Genomic DNA, 15207 nt, shown 5'->3' with positions numbered 1-15207 from the left:
CAACGTTGACACACCACGTTCCTCATAACCATTTATCCTCTGAAACAGAAGCATGTTCTTTAGAAAAACTGTATTTTTATTTATATTTGTATTTTGGTTTGCGCTGCATGTCCTTGAGTACACAGTGTCCCTTATTTGTTTATGGCATCTGTCAAAGACTTAACTCAGGGTCAGACCCAGTAAAAACAAGTCTTTTGTTTATTTTCACAACACTTTTTCATGGTTTTGACATCCTAACGACAGAAATTAGAGGAGTGTACTGCACACAGTGTAATAAATGAGAGATGTGTGACCCCCTTTATCTTTTAGTTCTGGTTAATTTATCTGCATCTATTAATATGTATTACTTCAGTCAGTGTGTGTTTGTGGGGGATTGCAGAGAAGTTTGTATGTGTTTTTTTGTTTAAAAGGGGAGTTGTATTCACTCTGTTTGTTGTGCTTGGCTTGAGGAAGTGTAGATAGATACTTCATTCCTCCCCTGGGGGAAATTTGCATGTTTCAGCAGCAGTGAATGCAGTCGAAGAACTAGAACATACAAGATGAGTCCTTCAAAAACAACAAACATGTTATGAAGAAGAAGAAAACACAATTTAATTAATTAAATTGATTATTAAGGATCAACAAACATGATTTAAAAACATTAATAACTTAAAGGTGGGGTATGTAATTTTGGAGAAACCAGCTCGAGTGCGCTAGAATTTGAAAATACACAACCGGAAAAAATCTGCCACTTCCTTATAGAGCCCCTCCTCCAACACACACAAACGTGCACATGATCAATGAGGGCACGAGATAAGTTTGTGCACAGATGGAAGGCTGACAGGCAGATAGGCCATCCAGTTATTTTAGCCGGGCCGGCTCAGATGATTGGTCGTGCTTTTTACAGTACTACGGCTTCCACAGATTACATTTTTTTTATGTATTTATTGTCAAAGCATTTAATGTATTCATTGCTATCGGGATGTTAAGAGCATTCCATGGAATATAACAAAAAGTGTTTCTGAAATAAATTACATACCCCACCTTTAATGCACTCACAAGTTTTAGGCAAAAATCCTAAAAGCAGATAATGAAATAGGGATGTGACAACTATTAATGGGAATTTAGGAACATGCTGAAGCTGAAAAGAGACCCTGAGGTAGAAGATGGTTTTTGTTTTTAGATGAGTCAGAAGAATTTGAATATTTCCGTCTTCATGCTCCAATGATGGTGTGAGAGTGAACACTACTTTATAACGTCTGCCCAAACTGACACAGTCCTCCCTTTTTGAGAGGCTTAGGTGCCAATAGCGGGGAATAAAATGGGTGCTTTATTTTTTTTTTTCAAGTTGTGTGACAGAAAATTATTCTGCAGCAACTTTATATTATCAATGAATAAGTTGTTTAGGCAAAAACGACAAACATTTGCTACTGTAGTTCCAGCCTGTCGAGTATGAAGATGTTATGCTTTTCTTTTTTAAACATGAAAGTAAGAAAGTGTTATCCTTCATATTACATGCATTAAAAGCTGCAGAAAATGTAAACATATGTTGTAATGCTCTCCACTACAAAACCATCACAAACTATGACCTCTCAATGCTTAAACATGTTATTGAATTCACACCTTATGTCGAAAAAACTAGGTATCACAAAAGTAGACTTTTTGGCAGAGCAGTTTCATTGACTTTGCTAAATTGCATATGGATATTTTTCCATAGTATATTGGACTGTATTATTGTAATATGTAGGATGACCTTATATATAACCCATCTTTTATTTTATTTTTGTTATACCTTTGTTATTTACGTTCTCAGTGTTATTGATTTGATTTCTATACGTTTTGTTTTTCATATTCTCATGTTGAATTTCTTGGATTTGAGACCTTCTACATGTTGTGACACCTTGTTAAAGAAACTGTTCATCTAAATTGGAGTACTAATGGATGTAAAGGGGAATGTGAGAAAATAACTAATAAAGAATAAATAAAAATAAAGAATTTGCTAAATTGCACATTTGTGTTTAATAACATAGTTTGTTGCGTTGCACAGCATGTGGTCCTGACATTATAGAAACTTCTGTAAAATTCTGTCTGTGAATCTTTCTGTTTTCTTTCGCACTTCGAGGTAAAGACAAGAGAGAAGCAACAGTGTTTTTCCTGTGATGAAAGTAGGGATGAACTGGGAATGGAGGGATGATAAATGCCTGGGGCCGCTCTCCGCTGCCTCACAGTAGCACCCTTGGTTACAGACCCATGGCGACTCAAAGGCACAACAGCATCCCTCGACGCTTCCTGTTTAGAAACAGGACTGGCCTCAAGAGTCAGCCTTCCTGACAACACTCTCCCTCTTTCTGTCTCTCACTCCCTCTCTCTCTCTCACACAGAGTTAAACGAAGAAGATGGAGATGAAGAGGAGTTGGGAACGAGCTCAGGCTGTTTCCTCTCTCTGCAGCTTGCTCCGGTTACCATGGAGATTCCAGATTCCTGCAGGTAGAGAAAAAGGTAAAAGAAATCGTTACCACTTTAAAATGAGACATATGTTTACAGGCTTAAATATTAGCTCCAATGTATGGCTTTTTTAATAGATATATAGTAATAATGTACCATTGTTTTATAGATATTGTTAAGGCCTTTAATGAGAACTACTTGCGTGTTGCCAGATAGTGAAAAAATACCTCAGATTGGTTTAAAAAAAAAAAAAAAATGGTTACGGTGGGAATCAGCCGAAGCACCACGATATTATCATGGTGCAATCTGATAAACGTTTTATTATATACTAAGTATTGTATTAACAAATATTGCAATTGGAAAGCTTTTCTAAATTGTGAATTATGCAATTTTATCTAAACGTTTTCAGTCTGTTCATCAAACTTCAATTATTATTTTTGCAACAAAAGGGGAATGTCAAGAAGGCAAGAACCATCACTCATATTAAAATAATGTGACATAAATGTTGAATGCACTTGCACTGAACTGTTTGTGTTACAGTCTACAAACTCCAACTCAACTGAAGACAAACGTCAGGTTTTAAAATGTTCTAATTTAATTTGCAATACTAAAAGTTAATAATTTAAATACATTATCAGTGTGCCCTTTTCTTATTACTGTATCCAAAGACTCCTGTTACGGCTTGTCAATGTTTGAATTCTTAGCAATCATTCATATATATTTTATGGATTTAACCCTTAGATGCACGAGTGACTGGACCCTACACTCTCCCATAAGTGGGTCAAAAAGGACCCGTATTAGAATAATATGTGTTTTTATGCCATTTTTGTCATTTTGGTTAAGAAAAATCACTTGTATAATATTTAGTATTATATTTTGGTTCACACTAGAAATATTTTATATTTAATTTTTCACTATTTATAATTTTAGACATTTTTTTTACATTTTGAAAAAAAACGTTTTGAACATATTGATGCAAAGATCTCCGCTATTCTGAGACCCTCACAGTATTCCAGTCCCTTTTCAAAACTCATCTCTTCTCCTCTGTCTACTCATAGCCCCCCCCCCATCAATCCATGCTGGTTGATCAAGTTTGATAGTCCTATACCCCCCACCCTAACCTTCCCTTATATTGTAAAGCGATTTTGAGTCCTATAAAAATATAATGTATTATTATTATTATTATACTGACATATTATACTGACATACTGATATCAGATCTTGCTGTGTAAAATAATCTTCCTGAGAGGTGTCACATGTGATGTAGTCTGTGTGGTCCACAGTGAATGTATTCCTGAGCCACAGGTGATAAGAATCAAAGGTTCCCATAGGATTCCATAGGAAATGCATGCGGGTCATTTTTGACCCACTTATGGAAGCTTGGGGTAGTAATACAAAAACTACAATTTCTTAAAATGTATCAAATGTAAATTTAAAATTTGAATGGCATGATATCCAAAACATGTTTTTTGAGGAATAGCTGGAATATGAAATTATAAAAAAATGTAATTACAAAGATACTTCAAGAAAACCACCTCACCGGGTCAAAAAATACCCACTTATGCATCTAAGGGTTAAGAAGTAATATATGTAAGTGTGCAGTGAGAGATTTGGCCACATCGAGGTGCAATATGACCCTGGTAGGTCCTGATTATGAGATCAGTTCAGTATACAGTGAGCAGAGAGCCCCACCCTGTGGCCAAAGTGAGAAGTGAAGCTTTACTCTAGTACACTGCCAGGTCCTGCATTATTGTGACATGTATCATAAATGTTTTATTCTTCACTTTGCCTCAGGACAAACACAATTAGAGGACTCCATTAGGTATTCTTGTTAAATAACACCTCCTCAACATGCACTCACACACACGAAGGCTATGCAAAAATGATGATGAGCTGCAATATGATGATTTGTTAGGTCTTCATTAACACCTATTTTCACAATTGATCAATCTGTAGATTATTTAAGTCAATAAAAAGTCAGAACATAGTCAAATAATGCTGGTATCACTTTCTCTGAGCCCATGTTGACGTATTGCTTGTCTTGTCCAACCAATAGTCCAAAGCTCAGATATATGTTTACTATCATATCAGACATAAAAGCAACACATCATTACATTGAGAAGCTGCAAGACACATTTTTCTTTCTCAGATTGTCTGAATTGAAGGATCAAGGTGCAGGGTGTAAAACATATACAGTTTTAAACAAATTTCACAATTTATTTTTAATGATCTCTCAGACTTATCCTGGGGTAGATTTAGACAATATGAAAAATGTTTAAACATCAATTAATTATTTTCTGGTTAAAATAATTGTATCTTTACCTGAATCCAGACTAAATGTGAATAGAGTTTCAATGTTGAAGCTTGTGCTGTGACTTCTGTTCTTAGCTCTTTATAATATGATGATAATGTTTCTTTTGCATTATGTGTTATGATTTATGTAAAGCACTTTGAATTACCTTATTGTTTCAAATAAATAAACCTGCCTTTATTTATTTGCCCAGCTGCTTCCCCTATTGGATCGAGGCCTGTCCAACACACTGCAGCTCACAACAGCCTGCAGCGTTGTTCTAATAAACGGATAATAAAAAGCAGCAGGATATGCAAAGCCACACATAGAAAAGCCTTTTCATGTCATGCTGCTGAAGTGCACTAACGACTGCCTGGCCTGGCCTGTCCCTCCTGTGTGATGTCATCCAATGGATGAGTGTGGCTGGCGGCTGCGATGCGCATGTATGCAGTCCACTGCCTCATCACACACAACCGCACTTGACAGCTTGCCAGGTTAGAGGGGGGAAAAACACAGGGAGGAAACCAGACCTGCTGAATATCCACCAGCCAGCCGTCATCTACAGGATTCCTCATCGACATCTCATGCATCCTTCTTTCGGATTAATTATGTTTCTGTTGTAACGCACAGATGACAGCGTAACCGGGGCGGTAAGCTGCTCAGATACCCCCAGAAACACGGCTCGCTTTGTGTGCATAGGATCTGTTGTTGTGACTGGACATGAATTCTGCGGAACAGACGGTTACATGGCTGATCACGCTCGGGGTGCTGGAGTCTCCGAAGAAGACCATCTCGGATCCTGAGGCTTTTCTGCAGACCTCCCTGAAAGATGGGGTGGTGTTGTGCAGGCTGCTGGAGCGCCTCAGCCCGGGCTCCACGGAGAAAGTAAGGGACAATAACACACAAACACACACTCACACACAAACGCTCCCCCGTCGGCGTGTCTACCCGGATCCATGAAACCGACGCGGGTTGTTGTCTGGGCTTCTCTTTCTGCCCACTGGTCCATGAGGCGATTTCTTTTGTAGGTCACGACAGCCCGGGTTATTGTCTGCGAAAAAAAGCCTCTCTATGTTATATGGCTGCACACACACAGTGTGTGTAACAGAAAAAGGGCCGCTGTTTCCACCATCACAGGGAATACATTGATCAAATTCACCAGATCCTCCAGTGGTTTGGTGTCTTTAACGAAGGCCTGGTTTAATATGCTTTTAATGCAGGTTTTACGCACTCAACAGATCTGCAGTAACGTGTGAAGCCCCTGTTTTAAATGCCTCTTTCATCCAGGGCGATGTGGCGTGTATGTCAATGTATTTTGATGCACACTGAGTGACCGCCCGGCCAGGGATGACTAGCCATCTGTACACAGACCCAGCAATAAGAGTGGGCCGCCATTGACTGCAAAGGCGCACAGACAGAGATGGACCCTCTCCCCATTTAAAGACACAGCGCAGTGTTTGTGTCTGTCAATGTAAAGCCAGCTGCCTGAGGGAGGTTTCCTGAAAAGAGGCTCTGCACCTCCACACAGGCAAATGAGGGATTTGCCTGTTAAATAGCAAACTGGTTCCTCCATTTTCCCCTTCTCACTTTCACGATGGGGTGTTGTTTCCTTTTCGAGACATAATCAAATTATGTTTCACACACCAGAGGATTTGATGTAGGCAAAACAAAATAAAAGCCTCTAAAATACTGACAAGAGGAAATATTGTGTAATGGGTGAAAATCAGTGAGGCATAGTCAGCCACTATTACATGTATAATATGTTGCTAATTCATGGCATACATATTGATCTAAATTCTGTTTAATCTGCTGCCATCTCATTTGAGGAGTTTTTTTAATGTCTTGTTCAAACATAACTAAGATTTTCTGAGACACATATAAATGCCTCTCTCCTGTCCCACAACAATATATTTATATTTATTTAGTCACAATACCAATCCAAATCTCTCAGAGAGGACTGCTTTCTGTAACACTTTAATGGATCAAAGTCTCAAACAGAGTCAGACCTCCTGTATTTGTATTACTTTTGGTGAAGATGGGGATATTTGAAAGATTCAAAAATGTAATAGCGTATATTTCAATATATTGCTCAAACACCTTACATAAACACACATTTTTGATAAAAATCTGATAATCTGAACAATTATGAATAATATTGAAAGGGACATTTATAGTGGAGAAATAGGGAAGCGTGTGGCGCAGTGGATAGAGCCTTGGTGTTGGGATCAGGGGATCACAGGTTCAAACCCCTCTGCAGTCAGCATGTCGTTGTGTCCCTGGGCAAGACACTTCACCCCAAATTGCTCCTGTGGGGATTGCCCACAGTATTGAGTATGTAAGTCGCTTTGGATAAAAGCATCTAACAAGTAACATGTAAAAAAAATAATGGTATCAAGGCCCTCTGGTGGACAAGATACAGTATAGTGAGACTTTCTCATTTAAACTCCAACATATCTTTGGCATGTTGGCACTAAAACATCTTACTTATGATGTGGCCTTTACAGCAATATGATATATGTGGGATAAAATTAAAATTAAAGCTGATTTATCGTTTGTGCTCTCAATAATACCACCAGATATCAGTCATAGAGATCTCTGCCTTTTCTCAAATGTACAGGGATTAGATTGCACTCAAGGTGCTCAAAGAGACACTAAATACATTTGGAAAAAATACAGCAATGTCTTTTCCCAGAAATAATGATCCAAAGATGATCCACAAACCTTGTAGTCAGTTTGTACCGAATCACCACGTTGAGGGATGACACCTTCTCTGATGAACTGTAACGTTAGCTTATTTAGGAAAGCTTTTCTTAGTTTGGTAGAAAGAAAACAGTTCCTACATGAAACTCCTCACAACAAGGTCTTTCAATTATCTTGAGTAACCGGGTGATGATTTCTGGAAAGAGACATTGCTGTCAAGGTTTGCAAATAGATTTTGATTGCGCTTTAAGCACCACAAGCTGAGTGCCAGACAGTTACATTATATTCAAGGGAGGCTGAGATTTGTACGGCACATAGCTCCAACACTAAACAATCTATATTGATTAAAAGCAAAGTGGGCAAGAAGACATAGATGTACTTTTGATTTCTGGGTAAACTGGTCCTTTAACATTTGACCCATGCCTCCTGCTATACCCCTAACATTTGCATGTTGAGCTTCTTTAATATTGGTCTTAAATATCTTGGCTACTCATTATTTGTCAGGTCATCTTGTGCCACTCTCTGGCCCAGATGTGACACTCATCTGGTTCTGTTTTTGCTGAGTGAGCAGCAGTGTATGTGGGGGAAAGTTTGAGATGCGGGCCACAGCTGGGTCAGATGTCAGTTACTATCAGGGCAGATATCAGTGTTATGTAGAACAGAGATAATGGATAGCCTACTGGATCCTCCAAATAAGAGGCCTCCTTGCTTCCCTCACTTGCATCCCTTCTTGGCCTTTTAAATTCCTCCCAGTTACCTTTCAAGTAGGGCTGCTCGATTATGGCAACAATCATAATCTCGATTATTAAAAACGATTATCCATTTACTTTGAAAACATCAATTTATTGGAGAAAAAAAATGTGAACAGTATGTTTTTAACAGTTGATTACCCTGAACTTTAAGTATAATTCAACTAAAAAACCAATACAAAAAAAAAAAATTTGAAAAAGAAAATAATAATAATAAAAAAATAATCGTTTTATTTCGATTACGTTGTTTTCGTAATCGTTGCAAGCCATAATCGTAATTGCGATTAAAATATGATTAATTGAGCAGCCCTACTTTCAAGTAAACAATCAGTCAAATGAGTTTATTCACAGTTCGAATCAAGCAAAGGCATAAGACAGAAATGGAGTTATGGTAAAGGATCATCCCTGAACCCATCTGAATCTTCATAGAGAGATTAAAGGACATAATGCTGGGATAGTGGATTCAAGGCAACATTGAAAGACGTCCAAAAGACACTCTTTTGATCACTATATGTTACATGAATTTCACAGCAGGAACATATCTTTAAATTAGGAAACAAGAAAAATAAAAAGAGAAATGTTTAGGCTAGAAAATGGATAATGGTGTGAGTTAAATATGTGAAGAAATGTGGCTAAATTCAAAATAATGAAAAGTGGGAGGAAATACCAATATCAGAAAAAAGAAACCAGAAAAATGCAGTTAGAGGCTTTATCAGAGAAAAGTGGAACAAAAACAAACAGCCCTGCAGTAAAATTGTAATGGAAAACTAAAGTATATTCATCTAAGTGCAGGTTTATTAAGACATAGACATACATGAAATAGCATATTTAATGAGCTGTGTGACACAAAGCCAGATCAAATTCACATAATTGTCACAATGATTTGATAATCTTATCAAGAGCTTTAATGTTATGTTGTTAGGCTTTCATTTGAACTGTGATACAAATAATATACCTAGGCCGACTTAAACATATAAGGTCAAACTAATGCAATCTATTTCTGCTGTAAAACCTACTATAATGGTACTTATCATTTTTCAAAGAGATGTACATTCAACTGTATGTTGATTTGTTGCTTTTTAATGATATTGCCTTATAATAAGATACATATTTTCTCCATTCCACTAATATCAATAAGGCTTAATTTCAGTTTTATCACTTCTTTGTCATTTTGTTGCTTGTTATGGAAACCAGTGCACCCATAGGCCACTCCACCATCAGTGGGGATCCCTATATGTCAACGTCATTTCCCTCTGCACAGCTCCACACTCCACAGCCTCCTCCACTTCCCCGCTGCGGGATCAGCGTCCAGCCTCCCTCAAGCGCGCGCGCGCACACACACACACACACACACACACACACACACACACACACACACACACACACACACACACACACACACACACACACACACACACACTAATGTTGACTAATGCAGAATGCGTGTCGACAGAGAGGAGATACGTGTTTTAAGGCTGATAAACTCACATAAAACCGCAGCGTGAAGAGCAAGAAACCCCGCAGCGTGATCTGGAAGTTTCCCTCTAACCAGCGTTTCCGTCTTTCCAGATCTACCAAGATCCGAAGAACGACGGCGAGTGTCTGAGCAACATAAAGGAGTTTCTGAAGGGCTGCACATCGTTCCGCGTCGAGGTAAGTAGAGCTCTCAGAATAGGGTTTATGTTGTATTTTTACCACACATTTCCTCATGTAACAACACCGGGAGTCGCTGTTTTGAAAATGCACGTTTCAACAATAAACAATGGGTTCATGGGGTGGACGGAGCTCCTGACACCGGGAGGAGGAGGGATCTGCAAGCCGAGAACAATCACCCATCGCCCGGCGGAGAGAGATATGCTCATCCGCTTAGTCTAGGGCGATATATTTTCAAAATTAAACCAAATTCAAATAACTTTAAATGGCGTTACTATTATATTAAAGCCTGACTACATTCACCACTTGGATTCAGAAGCGCCTGCGTAATGTTTTCTAATTAATGCAGAGCTTTGTCCTCGGCGTGGCTTTATTGTCACCACCGGTTCACACTAGCCCGCCTTGTATAAACAGTGTTTTCTCAAGAACAGTATCTGACCATGGTTATACAAGAGGGTATTGTTCTAACATGGTTATCATAGCCTTATTATTACAAAGTGTAAAGTGTAAACAGATTAGGTCCCTTCCTTGTATGGGTTGTATAGACATAGAGTATGTTGGAGTAATGGTACATTTGAATATCTCCATAAGCAAATGGAGGACAGTGTTTCTGTTTAAGGCTGTGTGTTGGCCATTGCATAGAGGGGTCATTGAACTATCCTAGTTTGACAATAAAACTCAGTGTTCCTCAGCAGTGACTCTGCCCACTGAGTCTGCAGCCAGTGAACAAGAGGTGGAGATGGGGTAAGACAGAGCGCTGTCATATTAAGTGTGTGAATGTGAAACATGCCCTTTACGAGTTTACAGACAGCGGAAATGTCAGGGAAGATAAGGACATCAGTTATTACTTTATTGTTTAAAGTGCTCTGTTAGTTTTGGCTCACAGAACCAAAACCTGGCCTCGTTGAGCAATGATCTGCTGTTTTATTGGTAACACATAGTCACATTTCCCATCATAAACACTCCTTTATGTATGTCATGTTGACTTGTGCTTTCACTGGCGGGGATGTTGTACTCAATACCAACATCATTTTCCTATCTCTTTTTGTACACTATTAGATTAGTCAGCAAAGGTACTTACAGCACACATAACACAAGGCACCATTGAAACATACACATTACAATATTCCAAATAATCACGTAGCAGCAATAAGAAATAATTAAAAAAGCACATTTTGTAAAATAGCTATTCTTCCTTGTTTGATGCCCGTGTTGCATAGGGAATAAATGTTGGGTCTTTGCGTGTTAGTGTGTTAAAATACATGTGACTTTTTGCTGAGTGAACTGGAAACGGCAGGATTACAGTAGTTCGGGGCATGGCAGTCCTCCCGCTCACCATCTGTGGAGCAGAGATGGATGTTCTCCAGAGCCCAGAGCTCTGCTGGCTCTGACCCCAGGTAGCCGCCGCTGTAGATTAGTACAGCGACTGCTTACATGCAAAAGACTGACTGATAGATGCTGCTGTGCTTTCAAAGTCCTGACCTCCCTCTTTTTGATGGCATAACGCTGGGTGTTTGGCTGAAAGTAAACATGCTAGCCTTTCTGTGGTTGCATTTGCATGTAGGGATGGGATATCTATATTGGGAAATGAGAAATTTGGATATTGTGCGTTGTCTTTTCCTGGTTTGAAAGGCTGCGTTCCAGTAAATTGATGTCGTTTTCTGAACTCAAGCAACTGTTGTACCTGTTGTATTATTTGCCTTTAGCCATTAAATGAAAATGTCTGATTTATCAACAAACTCATTGTAAAAGTATTTGATGAAAGCTCCAATAGTCAACCCTCAATTTTTGCTATATTGAAATCAACGTATTTGATTAGAAATCTCATTATATTCTCCACATCACCTAGCCTTTGTCTAGTGAGGATGTTTAAACAGGACTGATGTATTTTAGATCTAATTTACGATACCTCGTGCAGTTTTGACATTCAAGACCATGTCTGACACTTGGGCAGCTGCTGCTCCCGACCCTTCACCTCTAATGGCTTTGACCACAGGAAGTGATCATTAGTTCCCATGACCCACTGCACTGCTCCCTCAGGAGTAGTAACCTTACCGTGAGTCCGCCCTGAGAATAATCACAGATCCATCTCTCTCGACTAATGGGCGACTTTGAATCCATTGACATCAAAAATTAATGAAGAAAAAGCTGTTGAAAGGTTTGGCTCTGCAGTAAATGTATAATGCTGTTAAAGGAATTGAGCACTGCCACATTTATTGAGTTTAAGGTAAAACAAGGTGCTCAAAACCTTTTGAGGCCATGAAATTGCTTCCATTGTGTTGCTTATACTTTTTCCTACCAATACTTTCGACCCTCATTTTTGTTTGTCTTATTTATATCATAGAAAAACAGCAAATCCCAACACCTGAGCGGTAAAATCAGATAATATAACAAATGATTGCTACGATAAATCAAAGTTGTCCCTGATTAACTGATTTGCATTTGTCTCAGTCACATTTATAAAGTAGAGTTTTTTTTATTTATTATTCCCCAACTTCACCACAAAAACATTTAACTTGTATAAAAGGCATATTCATTTTTGTTTGCAATTCATTTGACATCAGCAGAAGGTCTGTATGGGAGGTGTTGTCATCAGAGCTACACTTATTATAAGGTCGACTACATTTACATTTAATAAATTCCCAAATATCCAGGCAGTTGTGCTTGAATCTTAATTTCTTGCTTGTCTGTGGAGTTTTTGTCTTCAGGAACTGAAACACATGATCAGTTGGATTGGGGTCAGCTGACTTACTTAACCACCAAAGAATATCCCTCTGTTCGGCCTTAACTTAGGGTTGCTTGGCTGCCTTGTTTGTGTATCAAGGATAATTTTCCTGTAGCTTTCTCCTAAAATTGTGACAATTAGTCCATACAATGTATTTTTTTATTATGAGCATTACGTTGCAAAAATGATAAATTCCTACAATATGTTGAATCATATTACAATTGCAATATCAATCATAAAATTGCAATTAGTTATTTTTTCCAAATGCTGCAGCCCTACATGTGGCCCTGTCCCATTGACAGCAGTACAGGGAGCAGTATGTGTAATACCTGTGCAGGTAAACACTCATTTCCTCACCCTGTCAGTGAGGGAGCAGTTCAGAGCGTTGTTGCAGCTTGCTGACTCACAGAGGGGTGTTACACTTACGTCTCAGCCTGCTCTGAGCAATCATTACCTGACTGGTGATGAAGCGTAGTGGACATGCTGCTACTTGTCATGTTCATTATTACTTTTCATGAATGTTTGATTACCTTCGTTATATTTCACTGTGACGAGTCGACTAAGAAAATCAAACAGAGGCTCTCCTAAAATGACTTTTAAAATGAAAGTGAACCACTTTTTTGCAGATATTGTTCGGAAGAAAGTACAAATACTGAATGCTCATTCTAGTGTCAGTCCTAGTAAAATTATTAGGAAGAGCGTGCTTTCACATGAATGCTCCTCAAGGACAGGGACTCTTCCAGAAGCTTGTCTTATACACACACACACACACAAAAACACACACAAATACTCCCTTTTTTTTGTACAATGCGCAAATGCATCATTCACATAGACCCTGAAGACATATCTGCACTCTGAGCGGAAGATGAGAGAGACTCATATCACAGTCATTCAACCTCAGTACAAGTGAAGCGAGACTAACTAATCACATGAAGCCATTACACAGGAAGAGCGAGGACAACAGTTATCAACAGAGATACAATCCCTGCCATTCATAGTAAGCGAGGGTCACACTGACTCAGACTGTGGGCACATTTTTAATGCAGTTAAACGAGAAGGCTGGCTTTTTTTCTACATTTCTATTGCTGTCAACAAATCTCACAAAAAAAGCCATTAGCAAAGCATTTGTCATTTTCTTTCAACACTCCCTGACTTCATGAACTCTGTCTTTGACACTCGTAATGACACGTTTCTGACTTGCAGTGTTGACGTCAAAGTTGTGGTTTACTCTTACGGTGCATTCCAATACCTAGCGCTATACTATTTAGTACAACAGAAAAGATTGCATGTCTCAATAGGTGGTATGTCAAATGCAATATGCAAAAAATAGCAGGATCTCACACTGCATCCAGGCGCATTTTGCCGTGTTCAAGTATTTTTGGCTATTCTGACCCACAATCCTCTTTGCAGCAGAAGATATGTCACATCGCCTAATCTGCAGAGAAAGCACAGAAAGAGGACAGCCTAATGACAGCTTATGATAAAGTAGTATTTCCTAATTACTTTGTAAGGGCAGCTGCAGTGTGTACTAAAAGTAAAAAGTATACGATTTGGTACACAGTGTTTAACCTTGTGCCTGAAACCAAGCAAGCAGGGATGTCCGAATGTACGTCAGCAAAATTCTGTCATTCAATGTGAAAAAGTGATTTTAATCTATACTAAACATCCCATATGAATGAACTGCAACATCAGGATTACATTCACTTCAATGCTGAAGACACGTATCTTGCCCAAGGACACAATGAGATGTTGGCTGTTGGGATCCTGACCCACTGACCCTTCTATTAGTATATCAGTTTATTTAAAGGGCCCTTATATGCTTATTTTCAGGTCCATATTTGTATTTTGTACCTCTACTGTGACATGTTTACATGCTTTAATGTTCAAAAAGCTCTTTATGTTTCTCATACCGCCTGTACTGCAGCACCTCTTTTCACCCTCTGTCTGAAACCAGAGCCCAGTCCAGTGTTTCCCACAGAATTTGATTCTATTTGTGGGGGCACCGCACAAATAGAATAAAAACCGTAACTGAGGACTAAGTGCCTTACTCAAGGGCACACTAGTAGTGGTGTTCCAGGCGGGATTTGAACTCGCAACCTTCCGATCATCAGCCCAAAAAAATAAAATATATATTTTTTTTTATGAGATCCATTTGTGGTGGACGATATTTAATTGTGGCGGCCCGCCACAAATACATCAATGTATGGGAAACACTGCAGTCTGCTCTGATTGGTTCACTGGCAGACTGTTGTGATTGGTTTAGAGATGTCCCGCCCCTCAGCCTTTCACATACAATGTGTTGGAGAACTAGCAAAAAGAAGTGCAAGTGTTACATAGTGATGTCATCATATTACAGAAGTAAAGAAAGGAGTCCAATGGATGTTTTTTCGACAGGGGGGGAGTGTGGGAGAGAAAACTCCCCCTGGAGGGAACTTTTGGATTTTAACCTTTGCAGAACATTTACATGGCATGCACAAATATATAACCCACTACAGGAAAGGGAAAACTCTGAACAAATTCCCGTCCGCCCTTGGGCCTTATTCTTGGGAAATATGACGTGAACATAAATACAGTTTATGAATTGCCAGTCGTATAAATTCATTGTTGGTTTTGGTGTTTTTTTAGTATCTGGTACGAAGGGAACTCAGCTTCTCTCAGTGTCTTTG

The 15207-nt window shown here is 38.9% G+C and overlaps 1 protein-coding gene across 2 annotated transcripts in view; it reads left to right on the top strand.

Annotated features, from left to right (window-relative positions):
• The first annotated feature begins 5175 nt into the window (after positions 1 to 5175).
• arhgef7a (Rho guanine nucleotide exchange factor (GEF) 7a) overlaps positions 5176 to 15207 on the top strand; it is a 29690-nt gene continuing 19658 nt past the window's right edge. The window contains exons 1-2 of one of the 2 annotated variants that reach the window (XM_034128854.1): positions 5176 to 5599; positions 9733 to 9816. In XM_034128854.1, the coding sequence (XP_033984745.1) occupies positions 5435 to 5599; positions 9733 to 9816 (249 nt within the window). In that variant the 5' untranslated portion in view covers positions 5176 to 5434. The remainder of the gene's footprint in view (positions 5600 to 9732; positions 9817 to 15207) is intronic. The other variant, XM_034128852.1, reaches the window with a different exon arrangement.

The sequence above is a fragment of the Trematomus bernacchii genome, unplaced genomic scaffold (genome assembly GCF_902827165.1).
Source record: "Trematomus bernacchii unplaced genomic scaffold, fTreBer1.1, whole genome shotgun sequence".
NCBI classification, from domain to species: Eukaryota; Metazoa; Chordata; class Actinopteri; order Perciformes; family Nototheniidae; genus Trematomus; species Trematomus bernacchii.
This window is presented reverse-complemented; position numbering and strand designations above follow the sequence as displayed.